The sequence below is a fragment of the Ctenopharyngodon idella genome, chromosome 19, assembly GCF_019924925.1.
Source record: "Ctenopharyngodon idella isolate HZGC_01 chromosome 19, HZGC01, whole genome shotgun sequence".
Taxonomy (NCBI): domain Eukaryota; kingdom Metazoa; phylum Chordata; class Actinopteri; order Cypriniformes; family Xenocyprididae; genus Ctenopharyngodon; species Ctenopharyngodon idella.
In genome coordinates this window covers 13,120,780-13,143,000 of record NC_067238.1, presented here as the reverse complement: position 1 = coordinate 13,143,000, position 22,221 = coordinate 13,120,780, and the positions used below count along the sequence as shown (strand labels likewise).

Below are 22,221 nucleotides of genomic sequence, written 5' to 3'. Positions count from 1 at the left end.
GTGTGCAAAATGACTTGGTGGGAATTTTTTACTCAGAGAAATTAATACTTTTATTTAGCAAGGATGCACTGAACTGATCAAAATGACAGTTTAGCAATGTATACTATTACAAAAGATTTTTAATTTCAAATAAATGCTGTTCTTTAGAACTTTATATACTGATTATATATATGTATGTATGTATATATTATATATATATATATATATATATATATATATATATATATATATATATATATATTACGTTATACAAAAATATTAGGTAGCAAAGCTGTTTTCAACATAGCTTTACATCACAGGAATAAATTACTTTTTAAAATATATTAAAATAGATAACGGTTTAAATTGTAATAATATTTCACAATATCATTGTTTTTACTGTATTTTTTCCAAAATAAATGCACTTGATGAACATAAAAGACTTCTTAAAAAAAACAAAAACAAACATGAATATAACTTACTGACCCCACACATTTTAAGCAGCGGCTTACATTACATTAAAATAAATATACACCATTGGCGCATCTAAAATACTTGTCTTTTGTATGACAGAATTATAATGTGTTCACACACCAGATGTAAATATGAACACTCACTTCTGCTTTGTATCTCACATTTGTTCATCTGAACAACGTTTGTTTTTTTTATCTCAGTATAAAAATGTTTTCCCAAGTAGAATATAAATCATTCAACTTCTGGTTTGGTTGATGCAATCTTGTCATTGAAGCTTGTCAAGATAACTAAGGCTTGAACCTTTTTGTGAACTCAGCTGCCATCCACAGGCAAGAGTAATCTACAACAGTCAAACATACCTGCAGGTAGATTTAATTGCAATGTAATTACTTTTTCAAGTATCTCTTTTGTGATTCTCAGGTAGTTGTGATTATCTGTCAACACAAATATTCACGTTTTTAATGTAAAAGTAATGCATTACTTTACTAGTTACTTGAAAAATGTAATCTGATTACGTAACTTGAGTTACTTGTAATGTGTTACCACCAACACTGTCAACAAATTCTCTCTCTCTAGTGCACACCAAAACATTTCAGTTAATATCATAAAACCAATCATTATCAACCGGATCATCTTTATTGAGTTTAAACAGAACCTACAAAACAGAACATGCAAGATGTACAGAACTTTACATAACAGATGAGTTGTGAGTATATTTGAGAATGAAAGGCCACCAGGTCAAATACATGTGAAACCGGACACTGTATTAGCATCACAAAATGTTAAGTAATGGGTTTACTACTTTGATTTATTTTCCACAAGGTGCAAGTGCTTCTTGATAGCAAAATAACAAGCATTCAACAGTTAAGTATTAAATATTTAATGATTTACTTGCCAGTACAGTGTAGAGCAAATGTGATGGATGTGTTTCAGAGAACATACACCAATATCACACAGCTGTTATTGTTAAAGAACAGTTGAATCTTTAACAGGAAGTCTGACTACTGTAGCTTTTCATTTGCTCTGATATTTCAGTATTGTGATACAGAATTTAAATGAAGTGCAGCCTGTCAAACGCAAGATATTCTTTCATTTATTTATTGGCTGATCATAAATAAGCAAAAGGGCGGAGTCAACTGGGGTTTATGTCAGGATGTGTTTAATAGGAACGGATTGCAGGGGGAATGGCAGCACATTCTTCTGCGTTCAGAGAGTGGTCAATCACGGGTCTGTATTCCAGAGTAACCTGAAACACATGTTTGTCCATGTTAGCTCATACAAATGGATGTTTTCGTCCTTTATGTGGACTCACAAGATCTCACAAAATTGCCCCAATTATGCTATTTTAAAGGTTCCTAATTTTGTTTTGAGGTCTCTTACAAAAAAAACTTTAATTTTCTTATAATATACATTCCACATCACCTCATTTCTCAAAGAGTCTGAAAATGGTTAGTTCAAAGATTCAGTCTCTCTAAACCCCTCCTTACCGTGAGCCTACTCTGCTCTGATTGGTCAGATGGCCCAGTCTGTTGTGATTGGTTGACTGCTTACAGCACGTGTCAGAAAGGAAACGTCCATTACTATATCTGAATTTCAGCTCTGGAGGCTTCCTCAGTGCTTGATACACAAGTGATGCGAACAATGGCGTTGGTTTCTAAAGTCCTCAGCCTTTAGAAGTTCATGCAAAGTGGATTCGCAGTGCTGAAAACAGCGTCTTCTCGACAAGTCGACAACACAAACCAAACTCTTCCAGTCTCAGCTACAACTACAGTGTTTGAGGGAGGATCAAAGTAGATGTTGTTCGCAGGGCAGCCAATGAAGACCATAGGCTGGCATTATGCAAATTTGTTACATTGTTACATAGGTATGTAACAGGAAGGGAGACTGGAATTGCGGACGTCTCATTTTTTTTAGCGGTTCAGAATCGATTCTTTTTTAAGGAGACAATAACTTTATTTGTTGTGCACTTTTGTAGACATTTTACATTCACAGACAGCTATATTACACACTACATGAAAGGTACTATTTGAAAAAAGCATAACAGGGGCACTTTAAATGTGTACAAAGTAACAGAATCCATTATATATTTACCTTTCCTGTCTTGGGATCCACGTAGGACAGTGTGTGTTTCCTCCAGTGCTGTCCAAAAGGTTTCTTCTCTTGTCCCTGCAGGGGTTTGGAATAGTCATACTCATCCACACGGTCCTGTAACAAGAACAGGGAAACAGAAATTAAAAACGCAAACATTATCAACATGACAGTTGTGTCTTTAACACTATGATTCCTACCAAGCTGCAAGACCAGATTACAAATAACCAAAAGTAACAATAGACAATAAACTACATACTATACTATGCACTATACTACTATTTTATTATATAGTAGATAAGATGTCCAAGTTAGACAAAAATGTACAGAGCACAAAAATCAGAGAGCTTTATTATGGTTTTGTAAATCGTACAAAATATTGTTGTTTTAAGATAAGCATGCTGATTTCAGAAAGTTGACCTTGAAGTCCTCGCGGGCGTGAGCGCCCCTGCTCTCTTTACGGGCCTCAGCAGAGACGATTGTCTGCACACCGTTCAGCATCAGATTCTGCAGCTCCAGAGTTTCCACCAGATCAGTGTTCCACACAATACCTGAAGACATAAAAGATGAGTTGAGTGCACAATGCTATAAGAACCATCATACTACAGAGATAACACAACCTTTTTCTCAACTCAACTCTACTTTATTTATAGAGCACTTTCAACACTACAAGTGGAACCAAAGTGCTGTACAGGGAAATATAAAAGAGAAAATAAAAGCAAAAACAATGCAAACATATGACATACAAAGCTTACAAAGTATGTTCAAATGCTAAAGAAAACAAATAAGTTTTAAGTGCACTCTGAAATACCCCCAAGGTAGGAGAAGATATTACAGACAGAGGAAGGTTATTCCAGAGCCTAGGAGCTGCAACAGAGAATGCCCAATCACCTTTACATTTTAAACAAGATCGCGGAACCATAAGGAGCAACTGATCATTTGAGCGCAGAGATCTACTGGATTTACAGAGACTGATTAAATCAGTAGCGTACTCTGGTGCTAGGCCGTGCAGAGCCTTAAAAACATATAACAACACTTTGTAATGAATTCTGTATCGTATGGATAACCAATGCAGTTTGACTAACAAAGGAGTAATATGCTCTGTTTTCTCCATATCTTCAAAAGAGAGGATAGACTTCAATTTAGATATTGATCTAAGATGGAAAAAAACTATTCTTAACAACAGCATTGATTTGCCGGTCAAATTAAAAACATTCTTAGACGACATTCTCAAACATTCATATGCAGGAACTGAATGGCACATTTATGCCCATGTTTCAGTGCTAAATAAATTTGAGAATCATCCGCATACAGATGATCGTGAATCCCAGATTTCTCAAAAATAGAACCTAGAGGGAGCATATAAAGGGAAAATAAAATTGGTCCCAGGATAGAACCCTGAGGAACCCCACACACAAGAGGGGCAACAGTAGACGAATAATCCCCCAAACTAACTGAAAAGGTCCTAGCTTTCAAATAGGAAGAGAACAATCATGATAATAAAGATTATCAAATGAATAGCAAAACTTTCTATAAGTTTCTAAACTGCCATTCTAATTTTCTAAGTTTCAATTTAGATTAGACTTTCTCATTAGCAAATACTCTGGTTAGTTTGGGGTCAACTTTTGTCTCTTATGCTCACCAAGACAGTATTTATTTGATCAAAATTGTGTAAAATGTTCTATTTTAATATATTTTAATGTGATGTGAAAGCTGAATTTTTAGCATCAATCTTCACTGTCACATGATCCTTCAGAAATCATTCTTCTAATATACTGATATTCTGCTAAAAAATAAATAAATAAATATCATCAATGTTGAAAACTGCAAACTATTTTTGTGGAAACTGATACATTTATTCAGGATTTTTTGATGAATAGAAAGTTCAACAGAACAGCATTTATTTAAAATTATCTTTTAAACATTATAAATGTCTTTACTGTCACTTTTGATCAATTTAATGCATCCTTGGTGTATAAAGCTAAATTTCTTATCTTAAAAATATTATTGACCCCAAACTTTTGAACTGTAGTGTTAGTGTTTTTGAAGCTATTGAATTTCTATTTTTTTTAATTTCTCCTGTGCCATTCATCTCTGACCTCTGTCAAATGTCTTGATGTCATCCAATGACTTGTAAATGGAGTCCATCTTCTCACAACCCTCCTTCAGGACGTCTCCTGTGCGGAACACGGCAGCGTGACTCTGCATGGTCTGAAAAAGAAAAACAGAAATTAAATTATTTTAAAAATTAGTATCTTAGAATGACCATTGGAGATCATTCGAAATCATAAAATGAGGCTTAAATTTCATCTAAACAGGCAAATTTCTATTTGATCAGACTATAATAGTACGTTTCTTTAAAGAACTGCAGTGAGATGACGTGCCTTCTGCATGTTGAGCCTAATTTCTGAGGTTCTGGTACTGCCGTTAGCAAAACGGATCTTGTCCAGATTGGAGACAGATGACTCTCCTGCATTGGGTTTCAGAGGGGAAAGCTTCTCTCCTATGTGACAGGATAAAAATATCACACCATTTTTTACAGTTTGTTTTAAGAAAATATATATAAACAAATGACCTTATAACGCCTTAAAACTTCATTACACAGTAATTCTTCATGAAATATTGCTTTTCTAGATTTCATCTCGAGGGTACTCATGAATTTGGAGCATTCCTTCCAAGTTCTAAGTCTTATGAAGCTACCTGGGGTGTCTATCTCAGCAATAGTCAGGGCACAAGCACGTCCAAACACAACCAGATCCAGCAGTGAGTTGGCGCCCAGGCGGTTGGCACCATGCACTGACGCACAGCCGGCCTCTCCACAGGCGTACAGGCCTGGCACCACCTTATCCTCTCCATCCTTATGGGTGATGACCTGTGAGGATTACAGACAGGATATTAGCATTATGTTCTCATGAGAGTAGATTGCAAACAGTGATTGTAATATTTGTGTTTAGTTAATCAAATGTAATATTAATGTACTCTATCTTTTGAAAGAAGTCTCTTATGCTCACCAAGGCTGCATTTACTTGATCAAAAAAATACAGTAAAAGCAAAATTATTATTACAATTTAAATTAACTTTCTATTTTAATAATGTAAAAATGTAATTTATTCCTGTGATGGAAAAGCAGAATTTTATCATTTAAATACTCTAGTCTTCAGTGTCACATTAGAATGATTTCTGAAGAATCATATGTCTAATATGCTCAAGAAACATTTCTTAAGGTTATCAATGTTTAAAACTGATGTTTTGCTTAATGTTTATTGTAGAACTGTGATACATTTTTACAGGATTTTTTTGATGAATAAAAAGCTCAAGAGAACAACATATATTGGAAAGAGAAATCTTTTGTGGCATTAAACAATTCCAGTTGTAATACAAAATTGTACGCTAATAACTGGTGCCACAACAAACGTTGCGGGACAAGTAACACTCCATAATTTATTATTTAAAGGTTACTACTAAAAAGGTGCAGCAAGTGATTTTTGAGGAACACTGTTGATATTTGAAATCAACCCAAACAAACACACCCCTCCCTTCATGGCTCTGCCCTTAAAACGTAATGTCTCTCAGTCATCTCTCTTTCTACAGTCTTTCTTCAAAATCCACCCCCATCATGAGTGGGCACACCCCCTACTGCTGATTGGCTACAAGTTTGTTGAGGTGCTCGATCCACTTTCAACAGTGTTTCTCAGAAATCACTTACTGAACCTTTAAGGGTTCCGAGTTTGTTCAAATTCCTAACCTAAGATGAGCAGTAGTGAAAGTAATGGTGAATAAATAGGCAGAATACCTGTCCCTTGTAGTTGGTGGGGATGCCGCCCATGTTGTAGTGGACGGTGGGTAACACTGGGATGGGCTCTTTTGTGACGTCCACTCCAGCAAAGATCATAGCGGTTTCAGAGATGCCGGGCAGGCGAGCAGCCAGCTGCTGGGGTGGAAGGTGATGGAGCTGCAGGTAGACGTGGTCTTTATCTGGCCCAACACCTCTAGTGGGAACATGGTGGAAACTCATTTTTAGAACGTTAACACCAGTTAATCTGTCAATCAATCAATCAATCAATCATGTACCGTCTGTGCAAGTGAAGTTAAAAACAAAAATGGTGACTCTGTTGTGGGCACAAAATAACAGATTATTATTATAGTAAAAAATTAAGTATTTTATACCTTCCTTCTCTAATCTCAATGGTCATGGACCGTGAGACCACATCCCTAGAGGCCAAATCTTTGGCATTGGGCGCATAACGTTCCATGAACCTCTCGCCTTCACTATTGATTAAGATTCCTCCCTCTCCACGGCAGCCCTCTGTGATCAGGCAACCGGCTCCATAGATACCTAAGGGGATTACATCATAAGTCATTTAAACTCTGAAGGCATCTGGAAGAAGCTGAATATTTATAACACCGATCATCAAGTATCAACAACATAGATACATGTAAACACAGCCAAGAAATAGTATAACTATTCATGTAATTAACTGCTAGACAACAAATAGACAAAACAAAAGTGGCATGGGAGACATAATCATGTTGTAAACTATAGGTGGCAACTGGAGTAAACTGTTACTTCACAACCAGTGGCAAAGATTTATGATGCTTTATAAGTATAAGACAGTGAAAGTACTCTGAAGGAATTTTCCAGGTTTATAAAAAGAAGCTCACCTGTGGGGTGGAACTGAACAAATTCGAGATCCTGGCAGGGCAGACCCGCACGTGTCACCATGGCATTACCGTCTCCTGTGCTAGTATGAGCTGATGTACAGCTGAAGTATGTGCGGCCATAACCACTGCAGAGAAAACCAAATCAATATCTTTATGTGTATGTTGTAAAAACACACGCTTTATTAATATGTACAACCTCACTGCACTGCTTTTTATATAAAAATTAGTTTGTCATTAAAAATATACATTCAAATTAAAATCTTTTATTATAAATATGGTGAACAAACAGAATCAATCAAACTTCAAAATCTCAAATTTAATAACTGTAAGAAAATCTTTTTTAACCTTTTCTGTTATACCTTTGAATACTAGTGTTGCTGCTGTTAACTAACACAAAAATATTTTCATTAATTGCAATAAAGCTGAACTAAAATATAAATATTAGATAAACTAAAATACATTGAATTACTAAAAGCTATATTTATTATATAATCAATAAATACTATAACAGTATATAAATAATACTAAACTAACTTAAGGCAGAAAACTTGATCATGTCTCTTACCCAGTGGCAATGACTGTGTTCTTGGCTCTGAAACGGTGGATGGATCCATCCTCCATGCATAGTGCAATGACTCCCTTACACTCTCCATCCTCCATCAGCAGATCCAGGGCAAAATACTCGACAAAGTAACTGGTATCATACCTCAGGGACTAGACACCAACAGACACAATTAGATAGGGCTCAACAGGTGTTTCAGTTCAAGCTGACTTTCAGATTCTCACTCACCCGTCCATAGAGTGTGTGAAGAAGGGAGTGACCCGTCCTATCGGCCACACAACAGCATCTGTGAGCCTGACCTCCTTTACCAAACTTCAGGCTCTGACCTCCAAAGGCACGCTGATAGATCTTCCCATCTTCTGTACGGCTGAATGGCATACCAAAGTTTTCCAGCTGAAAAGACATAACATCAGCTGATGAAATTGGAGGAAATCAAAATCTATATCAGTCATACTGTAATTTTTGAGTTAGAGACAAGGAAACAACAGGTCAAAAATCATTCTTCTCTAGGAATAATATCAAGTTATTCCTGAATACTTTCAAAGTGACAAGTCATGTGATCATCTCTCACCTCCACCACTGCAGCAGGGGCCTGCTCGGTCATGTAGTGAATGGCATCCTGGTCTCCCAACCAATCAGATCCCTTCACTGTGTCATAAAAGTGCCAACGCCAGTCGTCGTCCTCCATGTTTCCTAATGCAGCATTAATCCCACCCTATTTTATATAGGGGAAATAAACATTAAAAATAAATAAAAAATAAGTTGCGAGCCATTATGAATAAACTGATTAAATGAATTGATTAAATAAGTTTTTTAAACCTTTACTAAGAAAGATTATATTATATATATATATATATATATACGTACATACACACACACACACACACACACACACACAGTATCTCACAAAAGTGAGTACACTCCTCACATTTCAGCAACTATTTAGTACATCTTCTCAAGGGACAATACTATAGAAATGAAACTTGTATATATTTTAGAGTAGTCAATGTGCTGTTTGTATAATTTGTGTATCAAATTTGTGTATCTTGTATTAGAGCATTTGGTGCTTTGAGTACAATCCTCTCATACTGACCACTGGATGTTCAACATGGCACCTCATGGCAAAGAACTCTGAGGATTTGAGAATTAGAATTGTTGCTGTCCACAAAGATGGCCTAGGCTATAAGAAGATCAGTAACACCCTGAAACTGAGTTACAGCACAGAGGGTAGGGTCATACAGAGGTTTTCCAAGATGGGTTCCACTCAGAACAGGCCTCACAAGGGTTGATCAAAGTAGTTGAGTCCTCATGCTGTGCATCAGGTGCAGAAGATGGCTTCAGAAAACAGATGCATGAGTGCTGCCAGCATTACTTTACAGGTTGCAGAAGCGGAAGGTCAGCTTGTCAGTGCTCAGACCATACGCCGCACACTGCAGCAAGTCGGTTTGCATGGCCGTCGTCCCAGAAAGAAGCATCTTCTGAAGCTGGCTCACAAGAAAGCCCACAAACAGTTTGCTGAAGACAACCTGTCCAAGAGCATGAATTACTGGAACCATGTCCTGTGGTCTGATGAGACTAAGATAAACTTGTTTGGCTCAGATGGTGTCCAACATGTGTGGCAACGCCCTGGTGAGGAGTACCAAGAAAATTGTGTCTTGCCTACAGTCATGCATGGTGGTGGTAGCATCATAGTCTGGGGCTGCATGAGTGCTGCTGGGACTGGGGAGCTGCGCTTCATTGAGGGAAACATGGATTCCAACATGTATTGTGACATTCTAAAGCAGAACATGATGCCCTCCCTTCAGAAACTGGGCCGAACGGCAGTTTTCCATGATAATGACCCCAAACACACCGCCAAGATTACAACTGTCTTGCTGAAGGTGAAGGTGAAGGTGATGGAGATGGAGTGGCCAAGTATGTCTCCACACCTAAACCTTATTTGAGCACCTGTGGGGCATCCTCAAGCAGAAGCGGCATGTGTCTAACATCAAGCAGCTCCGTGATGTCATTATGGAGGAGTGGAAGAGGATCCCAGCAGCAACCTGTGCAGCTCTGGTGAATTCCATGCCCAGGAGGATTAAGGCAGTGCTAGATAACAGTGGTGCTCACACAAAATATTGACACTTTGGACACAGTTTTGACATGTTCACTCAGGGATTACTCACTTTTGATGCCAGTTATTTAGACAATAATGGCTGTATGTTGAGTTATTTTTTAGAGGACAGTAAATCTGTACGAGTATACAAGCAGCACTTTGACTACTCTTAAGTATATACAATTTTCATTTCTATAGTATTGTCGCTTGAGAAGACATACTAAAATGGTTGCTGAAATGTGAGGGGTATACTCACTTTTGTGAGATACTATAATATATATATATATATATATATAAAAAATATATACGCACACATACTGTATATTATATAAACAAAATTTTATGTTAGATGCGATTATTCGATTTGACAGCCCCATGTATATATTTGTTAGGCAATGCATTATTCATTGTCATAGGCTGACATATATTCTAAGAGAATATTAATTCTGCATTAGCTAGAACACTTAAAATAGCACACTGCAACACTTATCAGTCTTTTGTTTTTTTCAAAGTGGTTCAGAATATCGTAGTTTCAAAGGTTGAGCTGCCTTGTGAACTTTAGACTTCTTGAAATGAAAATCACTGCACAGCTCTCAGAGGTTCCAAACTGATTCTCATTCAGTCTCTTCCTGAGCAAACCATTTGATTCTGATGCATTAGAGTCTTCAAATTATTCCTTGTCCTTTCAAAAAATTTAAATTGTTCCTAAATTAAATATCAGCAAACCCTGATTTGTAAAAACTAGCATAAATCCAGATTGTTGTGCTGTTGCAGTACATGAGTGGGTATAAGAGGCAGATTGTTTTGTTACTAAATGATAATAAGGAGAAACACAAGAGGAAATCTCCAAACCTGTGCGGCCACTGTGTGTGAGCGGGTGGGGAAAAGTTTGGTGACACAGGCTGTGTTGAAGCCGGCCTCCGACAGACCGAAAGCAGCGCGCAGCCCTGCGCCGCCGGCTCCCACCACGACAGCATCAAACTCATGGTCTACTACTGGATACTGAGTGGAGATCTGAGGGGAGAAATACCAAAAACACAATGATCACACAAGGCCACTCGTCTGTGATATCTAGTTTTGCTACTTTAATGTGACAACTGGAACTAGAATTCAACAAAACCTGAATAGCCGGCAAAATGAAAGCCATTGAAACCAAACAAGGAAGCAGCATGAATACTTACACCATCTGAGACTTTTGCATCTCCCTTTTTTCCATAGATGGAGAAATGTAACTTGCGGTTGCTCGCCTGGCACACTGCTGGCAGCTGGATGAAACAATAAAAATAACATAGTGACAGATAGTGACAGCAAGCAAATGTATACTGGTCTTTACCGGTGACATAACAGTGAGATGTCTGGTTATTGTGTTTTATTTGAACAAAACATCGGTTGAGCAGCCATACTGGAGACTGTCTGGGGATATATGCAAGGAGAATTATAAGATAAACCCATTTGCTGAGCTTGTGTACGTTTATGATTAGTAGGACACATTGCCATAACACATCTACAAACTTTAACAGGTGACTGTAGCTGTCAGTTATATAATTCTTAATTCAACTGTCACAGCAGTCTGTTTTTATTCTCAGATAAGAAACTAAATAAGAACCATGCATCCAAACACTTAACGCTTAAAAGAAATAACCTAAAATGACATGAGCATACAGTATCACATGGCTAATGCTAATGCTGCCAGCTTGACCTTCAATAGGTCCCTGTTTACAAAACATCTAAACTTTACTTCTATGAAATTACACATTACATTAGGTTTAAAACCCTCAAGCATTACTGTTAAAAGGATTAGCTCCATAAATAAAACAGTATCACATAATGCGTACACTCCAGTAACAGAGACACTGAGACTATGTAACAGTGTTACTTAACACAGCAGATGATGGTTACAAAAGCAATACATAACAGGATACAACAGACCAAAGCGTGATCTCAGTATAAAGCAATTAAACTCTCGGCCTGTAATGAACAAATGCCATTAAAATAGAAAGTATGCCCAAGATCTGAGAAGACTTACAGCTTTAGACGACACAATCTTTCTCCCGAGGACACGGGATGCAGCGCACACCGCAGCCATGTTGCTCGAAATCTTTCTGACTGTTAAACGCAAGCGCCTGTGTGTGGAGCTCGTGCACGCTCTTGTGATGTAAGCGGTAGTGACTCATTTCCACGAATCGGTTCTTTCGAACCGTTAAAAAGATTCAGTGAGTCTCTGACTTCACGGCGCGGCGTACTGCGGTGTTCTCGATTAGTTTTTTTTAGTTATTTTAATCGCATTTGTAGGTCAGTTTGTTGTACCCCAGATGATAAAAAAAAACAAAGTTGCGGAACTTTTCGCACCATGAGCCAAATCCTCAAATGCCCACTGATGGTTCGCTGCTTATTCAGTTATCGGTTCGGTCTGTTTCGTGAACGTGTCTGGTTTCTTGAACCGGTGTCGTGACAAATCGGGTCCTCCCTCGAAATCCATTATATTAATTTAAAATAAGTATAATTGCTTACTATATAGTGAATAATAAAACAAATTGGACATAATGTAATTTATTTCTCTAAATAAATTACGAATAATTAAACATCGTTACCTCGTTCTTTTTTATAACTAAAATATTTGAACGTTTACCACTTCATTTAAAACTTGATTAAATTAAAGACTGTTTTGAATGCAATACATACAGAGTAAGTGCAAAGGCTCAACCAAACTGATTGAAAAGATCCAAAAGAACGATTTGGTTTGAATGATTCACGAATCGCCATCCAGTTTCCCAGCTTCAGTGAGGACCGTACCAATATTTGTCCACGGTGGGGGGATTTGTTGATTAGCGGTCATACAGAAAACAAACACAAACATGTGTTTAAAATGGGTGGAGTTATTTCCTGTAAATGCCACTGTATATAATATAGCCTTCTAACTTTAAATAAGCAATATTTTTTCCAAGAACATTAACGCAGGTGTTAGCTTTACCAAGGCATGGAAGCTACTATTTGAATCTGTTTGAGAGCGGGGGTCAACGTCAAGTGCTTTGGATACTTGCAAGGTAAAATGGACATTTGATGTAGTATTGTATTGCCAGCGTGTATTGTTCTTGCATGATTAATGATACATTTTCTTTGTTAAATATAACTAGCCAAATCGTGTATGCATGTCGTGGAAACAGGAAGTGTCATATTTCAACTAGGATAACTAGGTCTTGCGCTGCTCAAGTTTCTAGTTATGAATTGAATGAGAATGCTACGTCAGTTTCATTATGTTTGCATAAGGACAACAATGCTTCATTATACATTAAAAAATGGTTTACAGTATTTACAATAGCATTTCCCTTTTTATATCAAATTGGTCATATGTTTGATATAGAAGTATGTATTTATTTTTCAGCTGCAGTCCACATGAACAACTTGAATGATCCTCAGGACTGGAATATAAGGCCAGAGAGGCAGGGTGATGGTGGTGGCAGCAGTAAGTGGAACTATGCCCTCCTCGTGCCCATGCTGGGGCTCGCTGCCTTTCGTAAGTACTACAACACACTATTGCCCTTTACTATCATGTATGTTTTAATCAATTGTACTTAAATTTTATTTTTTTTTCTTCCTCCTGGGGATGGATTCCTAGGATGGATCTGGTCCAAGGAGTCTCAAAAGGAAATCGAGGAGGCCAAGGTGAAGTATGAAAAGATTGTAAAGACAATCCAAAAGGACCTGGATGTGAAGTACAGACAGACGCTCTCTGAAAACAGCAGAGAAACAGCTCGGCTCGAGCTTGATCTAGAGAAAGAAAAGCAGCGGGCACATGGCTACCGTCAAGCCCTGGCATCACAGAGTCAGAAGCTCGAGGAGGAACGTCGAGGCATGAGGCTGGAACGTGAAGCTCTAGAAGACGAGAGATCTAGATTGCGTTACGGAGGACCTGGTGGCACCCTCTTCCACGAGGCGTTGCAAAAGGAAAAAGAGCGAGAGATGAGGGCTTCGCTGGCTCTGAAGGAAGTAGAATACAAGCTGGTGGAAAGACAAAGGGCCTTTTGCAGTATTTTGGTGCCTCGTGCGAGGAGGGTGGAGATGGAGAAGGACCTTCTGGTTCAGACAGCCAAAAAGCCTCTTCTTGCACATCTGGAGATGGAGGACGGTCTCAGGGATATTTTTAAGAATGATCGCAGTTGTGCCGAGTATCTCAACACAGATGAGCGCAGGAATGGAAGTCTCATGTGGCTGTATCTCAGATACTGGCAGCTGCAGGTCACTCTTCAAACACACCAGAGAGCTGAAGCTGCTATACTTGGGATACAGCAGAAATGAATCTATATCAATAAAATGATGTATTTTAAATGACCTCATTGCCAATAAAGTTAATGAGATTCAATTTTCATGTCATATTGTTTTCTTAGTGGGAAGAGCAATTTAAGTTTATACATACAGTGAGTCTAAATACCATATACACAGTAAAATATCTAATTTTTATCATTGTAAAATAAGTTTTTAGGACTCATGAGGTGCAAGTGGTCAGTTTTTATGAATATTTAACTAAATACTTAGAAAACTCATCCATACTTAATCCATCTGAACTAAATTTGGACATTGTTGGCATGATGATGCCAGAAAGACAGCATGATGATTGCATTAACATGATGCCATCAGTCAGTGCAATATATTAACAGATTTTATTTACTCAAAAAAGTGCCACTTGATCAAAAGAAACATAAAACCCCTCAATACATTAAAATCATTTAATTGTAAAACACATCTTTAGCAAATAAAATAGAGTAAATCAGGCCAGCTGTATTTCCAAAGGGTGTGGGGATTTAAATAAGCTTTGCATTTATAGAACCAGTTTGACCAGTGCTGAATAAATAGTTGAAGGTTAGTTGTCATGAAAAGATTCATGAGGAATAACAGCATTATGCCCTTCAGTTTATTCTGATACTCAAAGAGAAGGTAAGTTAAACTTACATACTCTATTATATGAAGGCCTAAAATAATTTAGGTGCATGATAAAAAAAAGATATATATGCATGCATACCTATACGAGTTAGGTCATGTAGATATAAAGCTACCACATGTTGCAAGAATTTGCTTTCAATGATTTTTTTTCCCTTAACAAACAAAAGCATTGAGCTGATGTTAACTGGTTCTCTTTTCAAATAAATACTCTGTTCAATATTTATATTGTCTATTAATTTAACTTTTACTGCTTTAATTGTTAAACTATCTGTCTGTCTGTCTGTGTATGCTTTGAATACTTGCAAGGTAATACTTGATGTAGTATTCTATTGCCAACATGTATTTTTCTTGCATGATTAATGGGGAATTTGCTTTGTTAAAAGAAAAGTAACTAGCAGAGCCAAGTATGTATATCTCAAGAAGTCTCAAATTTCAAGTAATAAGCTGTCTCATGCTGCTCATGTTTCTATTTAGGAACTGAATGAGAATCCTACATCAGTTTCTTTGCATAAAGACAATAATGCATCGTTAAATAATAAAAAAAAATACTCTGTTTTTCTGATCATTGGATGTCAGAATTTACAGTAGCCTTTGACTTTTTGTATCTTATTGGTCATAAGTTTTATATATAATTATGTATCTATTTTACAGCTCCAGTAAATATGAACAACTTGAATGATCCTCAGGACTGGAATATAAGGCCAGAGAGGCAGGGTGATGGTGGTGACAGCAGTAAGTGGAACTATGCCCTCCTCGTGCCCATGCTGGGGCTCGCTGCCTTTCGTAAGTACTACAACAATACTATTGCCTTTTAGTGTATGTTGTGATTAACTGCATTTAATTTATTTCTTTGCTCTCTTAGGATGGATTTGGTCCAAGCTGTTTCAAAAGGAAATTGAGGACATCAGGGTCAAGATGTAGAAGGACCTGGATCTTGAACGTCAAGAATGTCGTAACATTAAGTTGGAATGTAAAACTCTAAAATACAAAATATCTAGATTTCATGAGGCCCTAAAAAAGGGAAAAGAGCAAGAGCAAGGAGCTTTAAATGCTCTGACTGTAGTAGAGAAATTGCTGATGCAAAGGCAACAGGCCTTTTGCAGTCATTTTGTGTATCATTCATGGAGGGAGCAGTTGGAGAGAGACCTAATGGCTTATACAGCCAAACATCCCCTTGCACATCTGAAGATGGAGAATGATCTCAGAGATATTTTTAATAATGATCAGAGTTGTGCCGAGTATCTCAACACAGATCAGCGGAAGAATGGAAGTCTCATGTGGCTGTATCTCAGATACTGGCGACTGCAGCTCGCTCTTCAAACACACCAGAGAGCTGAAGCTATACTCGGGATACAGACAAAAAAGTGACACTAGGAGAGCAGAAATGAATTATGTGTTTTAAAAGACCACATTGCCAATAAAGTTAATGAGACTAAATATGTGTTTTATTGATTTCTTTATGGGAAGAGCAAATTTGAATTTGTACTACAGAACAGAAAGTGTAAATACCATGTACACAGTAAAATATTTTTAGGACAAAAATAGTTAATATAATGGATATTTATCAAAACTCATCCATACCTAATCTATCTTATCTAAATTATGCCACTGCTGACATGATGAGACCAGAAAGAGGACAGTAGTCCATATCAGTGTGACCTTTTCCTAGTGTGGATGGAAATCCTCATGTTTTATATTCATAATATGTTATTCGGAGAGTGTAATATGGAAATCACATATTTAATTTACATTTATGCATTTAGCAGATGCTTTTTATATCAAAGCGACTTACAATAGAGAAACATAAGCAATTTGTCACAGAGCCAACAATGTTCATAGTATATTGTAATGTCAGATTTATTAGAAAGATATGAAATGCAAAGAATAAAGTGCTGCTTAAATAAAATCCCCGACTGAATTATAAGCAATGCATTGCAAAACATTCTTTAACAAACAAAATCAGGCCAGCTCATGTCTCTAATATATAGGGGGTGGGACTTTAAATAAGCTTTGCATTTACAGAACCAGTTTAACCAGTGCTGAATAAATAGTTCAGGATAGATAGCCATGAAGAGATTTGAGGAATAACAGCATCAGTCCTTCAGTCTGTTTTCATCCTTAACGACAAGGTAAGTAAATCTTATACTATATGATGCCCTAAAATAATTTAGGTTTAAGATTAAAAAAAAAAAAAAATACAGTATGCATACCAATATGAGTTGCGTAATGACATAAAGCTACCACAGCTACTAATGTTCGGAAATGTTCAGTTGTTGCTTGCAGTGAATATTTTTTCTTGAAACCAGTGAAAAATGTTTTCTTCTTTAGCTGACTTGTTCTCTTTTTCAATTCAGTCAAAATGAATGATCTGAATGCACATGCTCAAAGGAATATCGAGCAGCTGGAAATAGCGGGGATGATAAACGTAGCTGTAACTGGCCTTTGCTGATTTCATTTTCTGGCTTAGTGTTGTACCGTAAGCATTACATTCTGTTTTAATATTGTTATGTTTGGCACAAAAATCACAGGCCCAAATCCCATGTTTTTGTGCTAATAGTTTGTGTTTCTTGTATAGTTCTGCAAATATTCTGCTCCTCAACACAAATTGTAACTATTCTTTAGACATGACAATATTCTGTTCTTGTTTACAGAATGGTTCATGCAAAGGAAAATGAGAAATGAAATTGATTGTTTGCGGAGAAACATTGAGAAAGACAGAAGGGAAGACAAAGCCATGGTTGTGATTCATGAAATCCGTAGGTTGCTGTATGGTGGACAAGATATCATTTGCAGCAATACTGTCCCCTATTTTGCTCAACGAACCAGAGAGGAAGAGTTAACCAGCATGGCCTCCAGTGACCCTATAGCACGTCAACTCAATATAAAGGCTGATCTCATCAAGATACTCCAGCATCCTGCACCCTGCTCAAGAGCCACAATAAACACGTGTTGAAGACTGGCAGAGAAAACTTAAGGGTTTACTTGAAAGTGAGCAAAAATAGAAAAGGTCATTCTTATAGGGATTATTTCAGGAAAAAAATATCATGATATGTTTGATCCAGTGTGGCACTAGAATTAGTATCTTCAACACTAAATCAATTTTACTACTGTCTACATTTTATTATTGGGTTTACAGTATAATATTCAAACTAATTTCTGTTAAGATGTAATGTTTTATGGAGATAAACTACACAAATGACAATGACAATGTGGTTTAAACTGTGGAAGTGCTGAAAATTTGTCATGTAAATCCACTAAAAGAAAGTTAAAGTTGAACCCAATTGCAGTTTTATTTTTTTGAGAACAATCAAGAAGCAACGAGGGAAAGACAGGAAACTAAACAGGCAAATTAAAAGTCCAACTAACAAAACAAGAGCACACAGACATGACATATGTCTGTCCTATATCTGTGTTTTGTAGTTTGCAAACATAATACAATGGATAAATAAATAATAATAAAGTGATAAATAAATAAATGCCTGTCTGTTCAGAATTGCCTATGTAATTTTCACTTCTTTAGTATTCCCTTGTAGGAATCATGCACATGATATTATACCCTTTAATTGATTAATTGGTTAATTTATTTCCTTGCAGTCCAGTGTGCTGTCAAAAGGCCGCAAGTCTTTGATCTAACCGTACAGTGATATGATTGGATGACTGGATTAAATGGGCGGGGTTTATACGCTCGATGCCACGCGCGTCGTCTAAGCTCCTCTCATCTGTCCACCTACTTTGCTAGGTAGATGTCATGATTTCAATGTTCCGCCGATATAGATTCAACAATTCTCTCTGTATGCTCATCTTTAATTCACGACATTTTAAGGTATGACAATGGAGCCATCTCTGATATGTACAGCATTAAATATATAACAATGACGACGCTATTTGATAATGACCTACATAGACTATCTATCTATCTATCTATCTATCTATCTATCTATCTATCTATCTATCTATCTAATGTCTGACTGTCAAAAAAGTCCTCAGAACTATAATTAATTGAGGGTTAGTTTTTCATTGTTTTTATTTATTATCATATTGTTATATCTGTCTATTATTATCTACTATTTATCTACAGAATGATACCACCAACACTGGAGATTTTGTTGCCCCAGAACCTGATGTCATCATTGTAGGGGCCGGTGTTTTGGGCTCTTCATTGTCGGCGGTTCTTGGGCGAGATGGACGCAAGGTTACAGTGATTGAGAGGAATCTTAGAGAGCCAGACAGAATAGTGGGTGAATTGCTGCAGCCTGGTGGATATCGTGCCCTCAAAGAATTAGGCTTAGAAAGTGAGTTTCTTTTTACTTGTGTATTCCAGTCTGAGCACTTGGCCACCAATTTTCTTTATAGTTATAATACTAACCTATAAACATTATTTTTATAGAATCAGTAGAGGAGATGGATGCACACATTGTATATGGTTATATCATCCATGATGTTGAAAGTAGGATGGTCGTGGAGATACCTTACTCACAAGACCAGACTCAATGTGGCCGAGCTTTCCACCACGGTCGCTTTATCATGGGTCTGCGTAGAGCTGCACTGGCGGAGCTGAAGTAAGACCAACATATGCATCTTACATGTTTAAAATATTGCATATAATATTATAAAAGTATTTTTAATAACATATTTACCTGGTGTTTGTTGAGTGTGAGGTTCATTGAAGGCACAGTAACATACCTTGAAGAAGAAAATGGCTGTGTCACAGGCATCCAGTACAAGGACAAACATTCTGGAAAAATAAAGGTCAAGAGACCACATGTTTGTATGTTAACCAATAATATTAAATAATTGGGTAGCTTCAACATCATAACTTTTGAGTGAAAAAAATCATGGTATAAACAATAAGGATCATTAATTGATTACATTTGTACTTGTAGCCTGTATGGTTAAAATTACAAAGTTGTTAAAGAGCAAAATATTTGCTGTATTTTAAGTATATCATCAGTCACTATCTGTTTTGCAGAGGTTACGTGCCCCTCTGACAGTGGTGGCAGATGGATGTTTTTCAGAATTCAGAAAGCGTTTGAGCTCGGAAAGGGTTCAGATCTGTTCCAACTTTGTCGGCTGCATAATGAAGGTACAGAGGTGCTCTGGTGTTATGTCATAAACCTTTTACTATTTCACAACCATTAAATAGTTGCTTTTAAAAGAAAACCCAGCTTATTTTAAATTTAAACATAACACACTACTTATATTGCATTGGTTTGTCTTTTCAGAACTCTCCTCAGTATAAGCCCAACTATGCTGAACTAGTTCTGAGCTGCCATGGACCGGTTCTGATCTACCAGATCTCCTCCACTGACACACGCGTTCTGGTGGACATAAGGGGACGTCTCCCCAAAAACCTGAGCCAATACATGATTGAGAAGATCCATCCGCAACTGCCAGGTCAGAGAACTGATATAATTGTCAATAAGAGTGTATTTAAAGGGATAGTTCACCCAAAAATGAAAATTCTGTCATTTACTCACCCTCAAGTTGTTCCAAACCTGTATTAATTTCTTTCTTCTGCTGAACACAAAAGAAGCTATTTTGAAGAATGTCGGTAACTAAACAGTTGATGGGACCATTGACTTCCATAGTATTTTTTTCCCTCCATACTATGGAAGTCAGTGGCGCCCATCAACTGTTTGGTTACCGACATTCTTCAAAATGTCTTCTTTTGTGCTCAGAAATTAATACAGGTTTGGAACAACTTGAGGGTGTGTAAATGATGACATGATTTTCATTTTTAGGTGAACTATCCCTTTAAGTGTTTGTTTTAAAATGATCAACCAGTTGTTTCCAAGAACTGAGGTTTCAGTCCACATACATGAACTGATATAAAAATGTCATTGGATTCAAATGAATTATAGATATTTTTGCTAATTTTCTTTGCTTTGTTGTGTCTGATAGATCACTTAAAGGGGCTGTTTTTGTTGGCCGTACAAAACAACCGTCTGAAATCCATGCCAGCAAGTTTCCTGCCATCATCACCTGTCAATAAACCAGGTAACTGCGCAATATAGATGCAGCACATGGTAGAGATGCAGCAGTGACAGTTTCTCATTGTAGTCTTTATTATAGTACATAGATTTAATTACAAAGAAGCTTTATTGTTGTTGTTATTCATTTAAGCAGACACTGTAATATGTTACCTATTATGTCATATAGACCGTTGCAACTGAATTGTATTAAAATAGATCTATCTGTCCTCTTACAGGAGTCTTGCTTCTTGGAGATGCTTATAACATGAGACATCCTTTAACTGGAGGAGGGATGAGCGTAGCACTCAATGATGTCATAATTTGGAGAAGTCTGCTTCAGAATGTTCCGGATCTCAGTGACAACACAGCCTTGTTGCAGGTTAAAAGCCTAGGGTTTTATTAGATAAACCCGAATTAAAAATATTATAACATTTTATTAATTAAAAAATGAAGATTTGCTCCAATGTAGTTCTCTTACAGTCATTGTGTACCCCACCCACAGGCTAAAAAGAAATTCCACTGGGAGCGGAAGGTGTCTCATTCATTTGTGGTGGATGTTCTAGCACAGGCACTGCATGAGTTGTTTGCTTCAAAAGACAGTAAGCATCTGCTTTTATGTTTCTGAATTAAAATACAGTTGATACAAGATCCTATTTCCAATTTTCATATTTATGTTGCCACTAGAGGGAACTCTTCTACCATGAGCCAAATATTCATCTTCAAAGACTGGCCTCTTATGTAATTGACTGCTGTACACCATAAACACTTGCTGATTATAATAATATAGATCATCAAACCATTTTAATCATTGCAAATTATCATAACTTGTCTCCTCTGTTTACAGATTCAATATTATATCTCAGAAGAGCCTGCTTGTGTTATTTTCAGTTGGGAGGGGAGTGTGTGTCAGGGCCAGTTGGACTGCTATCTGTGTAGGTTCAGACTTCATTACAATCAGACAAATAACTATAAACGTACATAATTACTGTATGCACTCTATATCTAACATCTGTGTCAATCATCAGGCTGAACCCCCGCCCCGTGACACTGATCGGTCACTTCTTTGGTGTTGTATTGTACGCAGTCCACTTAAACATCAAGGCAGAGGTAAGACAGGACAGAGCAGGAGTGCTGCTGAGGAGCATGGGAATTCTTTATCGCGCATGTGCGATCATATTCCCTCATATCTTTTCTGAATTTAAATACCTCTTGTATAGATTTTTTAGGCCTTTGCGATGAGTGTTAACTGATTGTTTAAAAATTTTATTTACTAAAATTTATGTTCCCTCTATCATTGTAAAGCTGCTTTGACACAATCTGCATTGTAAAAAGCGCTTTATATAAATAAAGGTGACTTGACTTGACATGTATATACATCTCAGTATTTATACTTAATATATTTTATATATAATTATATGCATTTATATGCTTTTTACAGAATCCACATGTAC

General features: G+C 37.0%; 4 protein-coding genes across 5 annotated transcripts; 3 read left to right on the top strand and 1 right to left on the bottom strand.

Annotated features, from left to right (window-relative positions):
* Positions 1–1,067: 1,067 nt before the first annotated feature.
* Positions 1,068–12,045, bottom strand: sdha (succinate dehydrogenase complex, subunit A, flavoprotein (Fp)). The gene is made up of 15 exons (XM_051871968.1): positions 11,887–12,045; positions 11,042–11,125; positions 10,713–10,874; positions 8,337–8,480; positions 7,994–8,158; positions 7,769–7,917; positions 7,204–7,328; positions 6,709–6,877; positions 6,335–6,530; positions 5,242–5,413; positions 4,926–5,044; positions 4,641–4,752; positions 2,962–3,092; positions 2,545–2,658; positions 1,068–1,699 (listed from the first exon to the last, which is right to left on the bottom strand). Exons 1-15 carry the CDS (start codon positions 11,944–11,946, stop codon positions 1,613–1,615), a joined length of 1,989 nt encoding a protein of 662 aa, XP_051727928.1. The 5' UTR covers positions 11,947–12,045; the 3' UTR covers positions 1,068–1,612.
* A 629-nt stretch (positions 12,046–12,674) lies between these two features.
* On the top strand, positions 12,675–14,220 carry LOC127500659 (coiled-coil domain-containing protein 127-like). The gene is made up of 3 exons (XM_051871993.1): positions 12,675–12,904; positions 13,243–13,374; positions 13,477–14,220. Exons 2-3 carry the CDS (start codon positions 13,254–13,256, stop codon positions 14,154–14,156), a joined length of 801 nt encoding a protein of 266 aa, XP_051727953.1. The 5' UTR covers positions 12,675–12,904; positions 13,243–13,253; the 3' UTR covers positions 14,157–14,220.
* Positions 14,221–14,347: 127 nt separating this feature from the next.
* LOC127501320 (coiled-coil domain-containing protein 127-like) lies at positions 14,348–16,235 on the top strand. Its single transcript, XM_051873269.1, has 3 exons — positions 14,348–15,581; positions 15,661–15,692; positions 15,723–16,235. Exons 1-3 carry the CDS (start codon positions 15,461–15,463, stop codon positions 16,164–16,166), a joined length of 597 nt encoding a protein of 198 aa, XP_051729229.1. The 5' UTR covers positions 14,348–15,460; the 3' UTR covers positions 16,167–16,235.
* Positions 16,236–18,512: 2,277 nt separating this feature from the next.
* Positions 18,513–21,831, top strand: sqleb (squalene epoxidase b). 2 transcript variants are annotated; one of them, XR_007926375.1, is made up of 12 exons: positions 18,513–18,621; positions 18,877–19,090; positions 19,186–19,357; positions 19,451–19,547; positions 19,768–19,881; positions 20,021–20,192; positions 20,700–20,795; positions 21,007–21,149; positions 21,273–21,369; positions 21,455–21,508; positions 21,615–21,702; positions 21,796–21,831. XR_007926375.1 is itself a non-coding variant. In XM_051871971.1 (10 exons), the coding sequence occupies exons 1-10, from the start codon at positions 18,547–18,549 to the stop codon at positions 21,472–21,474; spliced, it is 1,200 nt and encodes a 399-aa protein (XP_051727931.1). In that variant the 5' UTR covers positions 18,513–18,546; the 3' UTR covers positions 21,475–21,606. The 2 variants fall into 2 exon arrangements, 1 of the variants encoding a protein (XP_051727931.1); XM_051871971.1 differs by lacking the exons at positions 21,615–21,702; positions 21,796–21,831 and having other exon boundaries at positions 21,455–21,606.
* Positions 21,832–22,221: the final 390 nt, after the last annotated feature.

Excerpts from the sequence above, each read along its gene's own strand:
- sdha (XM_051871968.1), bottom strand. The coding sequence starts at position 11,946 with ATGGCTGCGGTGTGCGCTGCATCCCGTGTCCTCGGGAGAAAGATTGTG. Across the intron at positions 4,753-4,925 it reads TTAGGCTCAACATGCAGAAG|ACCATGCAGAGTCACGCTGC; the intron begins GCACGTCATCTC and ends TTTCTTTTTCAG. Across the intron at positions 1,700-2,544 it reads TGGATCCCAAGACAGGAAAG|GTTACTCTGGAATACAGACC; the intron begins GTAAATATATAA and ends CATGTGTTTCAG.
- LOC127500659 (XM_051871993.1), top strand. The coding sequence starts at position 13,254 with ATGAACAACTTGAATGATCCTCAGGACTGGAATATAAGGCCAGAGAGG. Across the intron at positions 13,375-13,476 it reads GCTGGGGCTCGCTGCCTTTC|GATGGATCTGGTCCAAGGAG; the intron begins GTAAGTACTACA and ends ATGGATTCCTAG.
- LOC127501320 (XM_051873269.1), top strand. The coding sequence starts at position 15,461 with ATGAACAACTTGAATGATCCTCAGGACTGGAATATAAGGCCAGAGAGG. Across the intron at positions 15,582-15,660 it reads GCTGGGGCTCGCTGCCTTTC|GATGGATTTGGTCCAAGCTG; the intron begins GTAAGTACTACA and ends TTGCTCTCTTAG. Across the intron at positions 15,693-15,722 it reads CCAAGCTGTTTCAAAAGGAA|GACCTGGATCTTGAACGTCA; the intron begins ATTGAGGACATC and ends AAGATGTAGAAG.
- sqleb (XM_051871971.1), top strand. The coding sequence starts at position 18,547 with ATGATTTCAATGTTCCGCCGATATAGATTCAACAATTCTCTCTGTATG. Across the intron at positions 19,358-19,450 it reads GCTGCACTGGCGGAGCTGAA|TGTGAGGTTCATTGAAGGCA; the intron begins GTAAGACCAACA and ends GTGTTTGTTGAG. Across the intron at positions 20,193-20,699 it reads GATCCATCCGCAACTGCCAG|ATCACTTAAAGGGGCTGTTT; the intron begins GTCAGAGAACTG and ends TGTGTCTGATAG.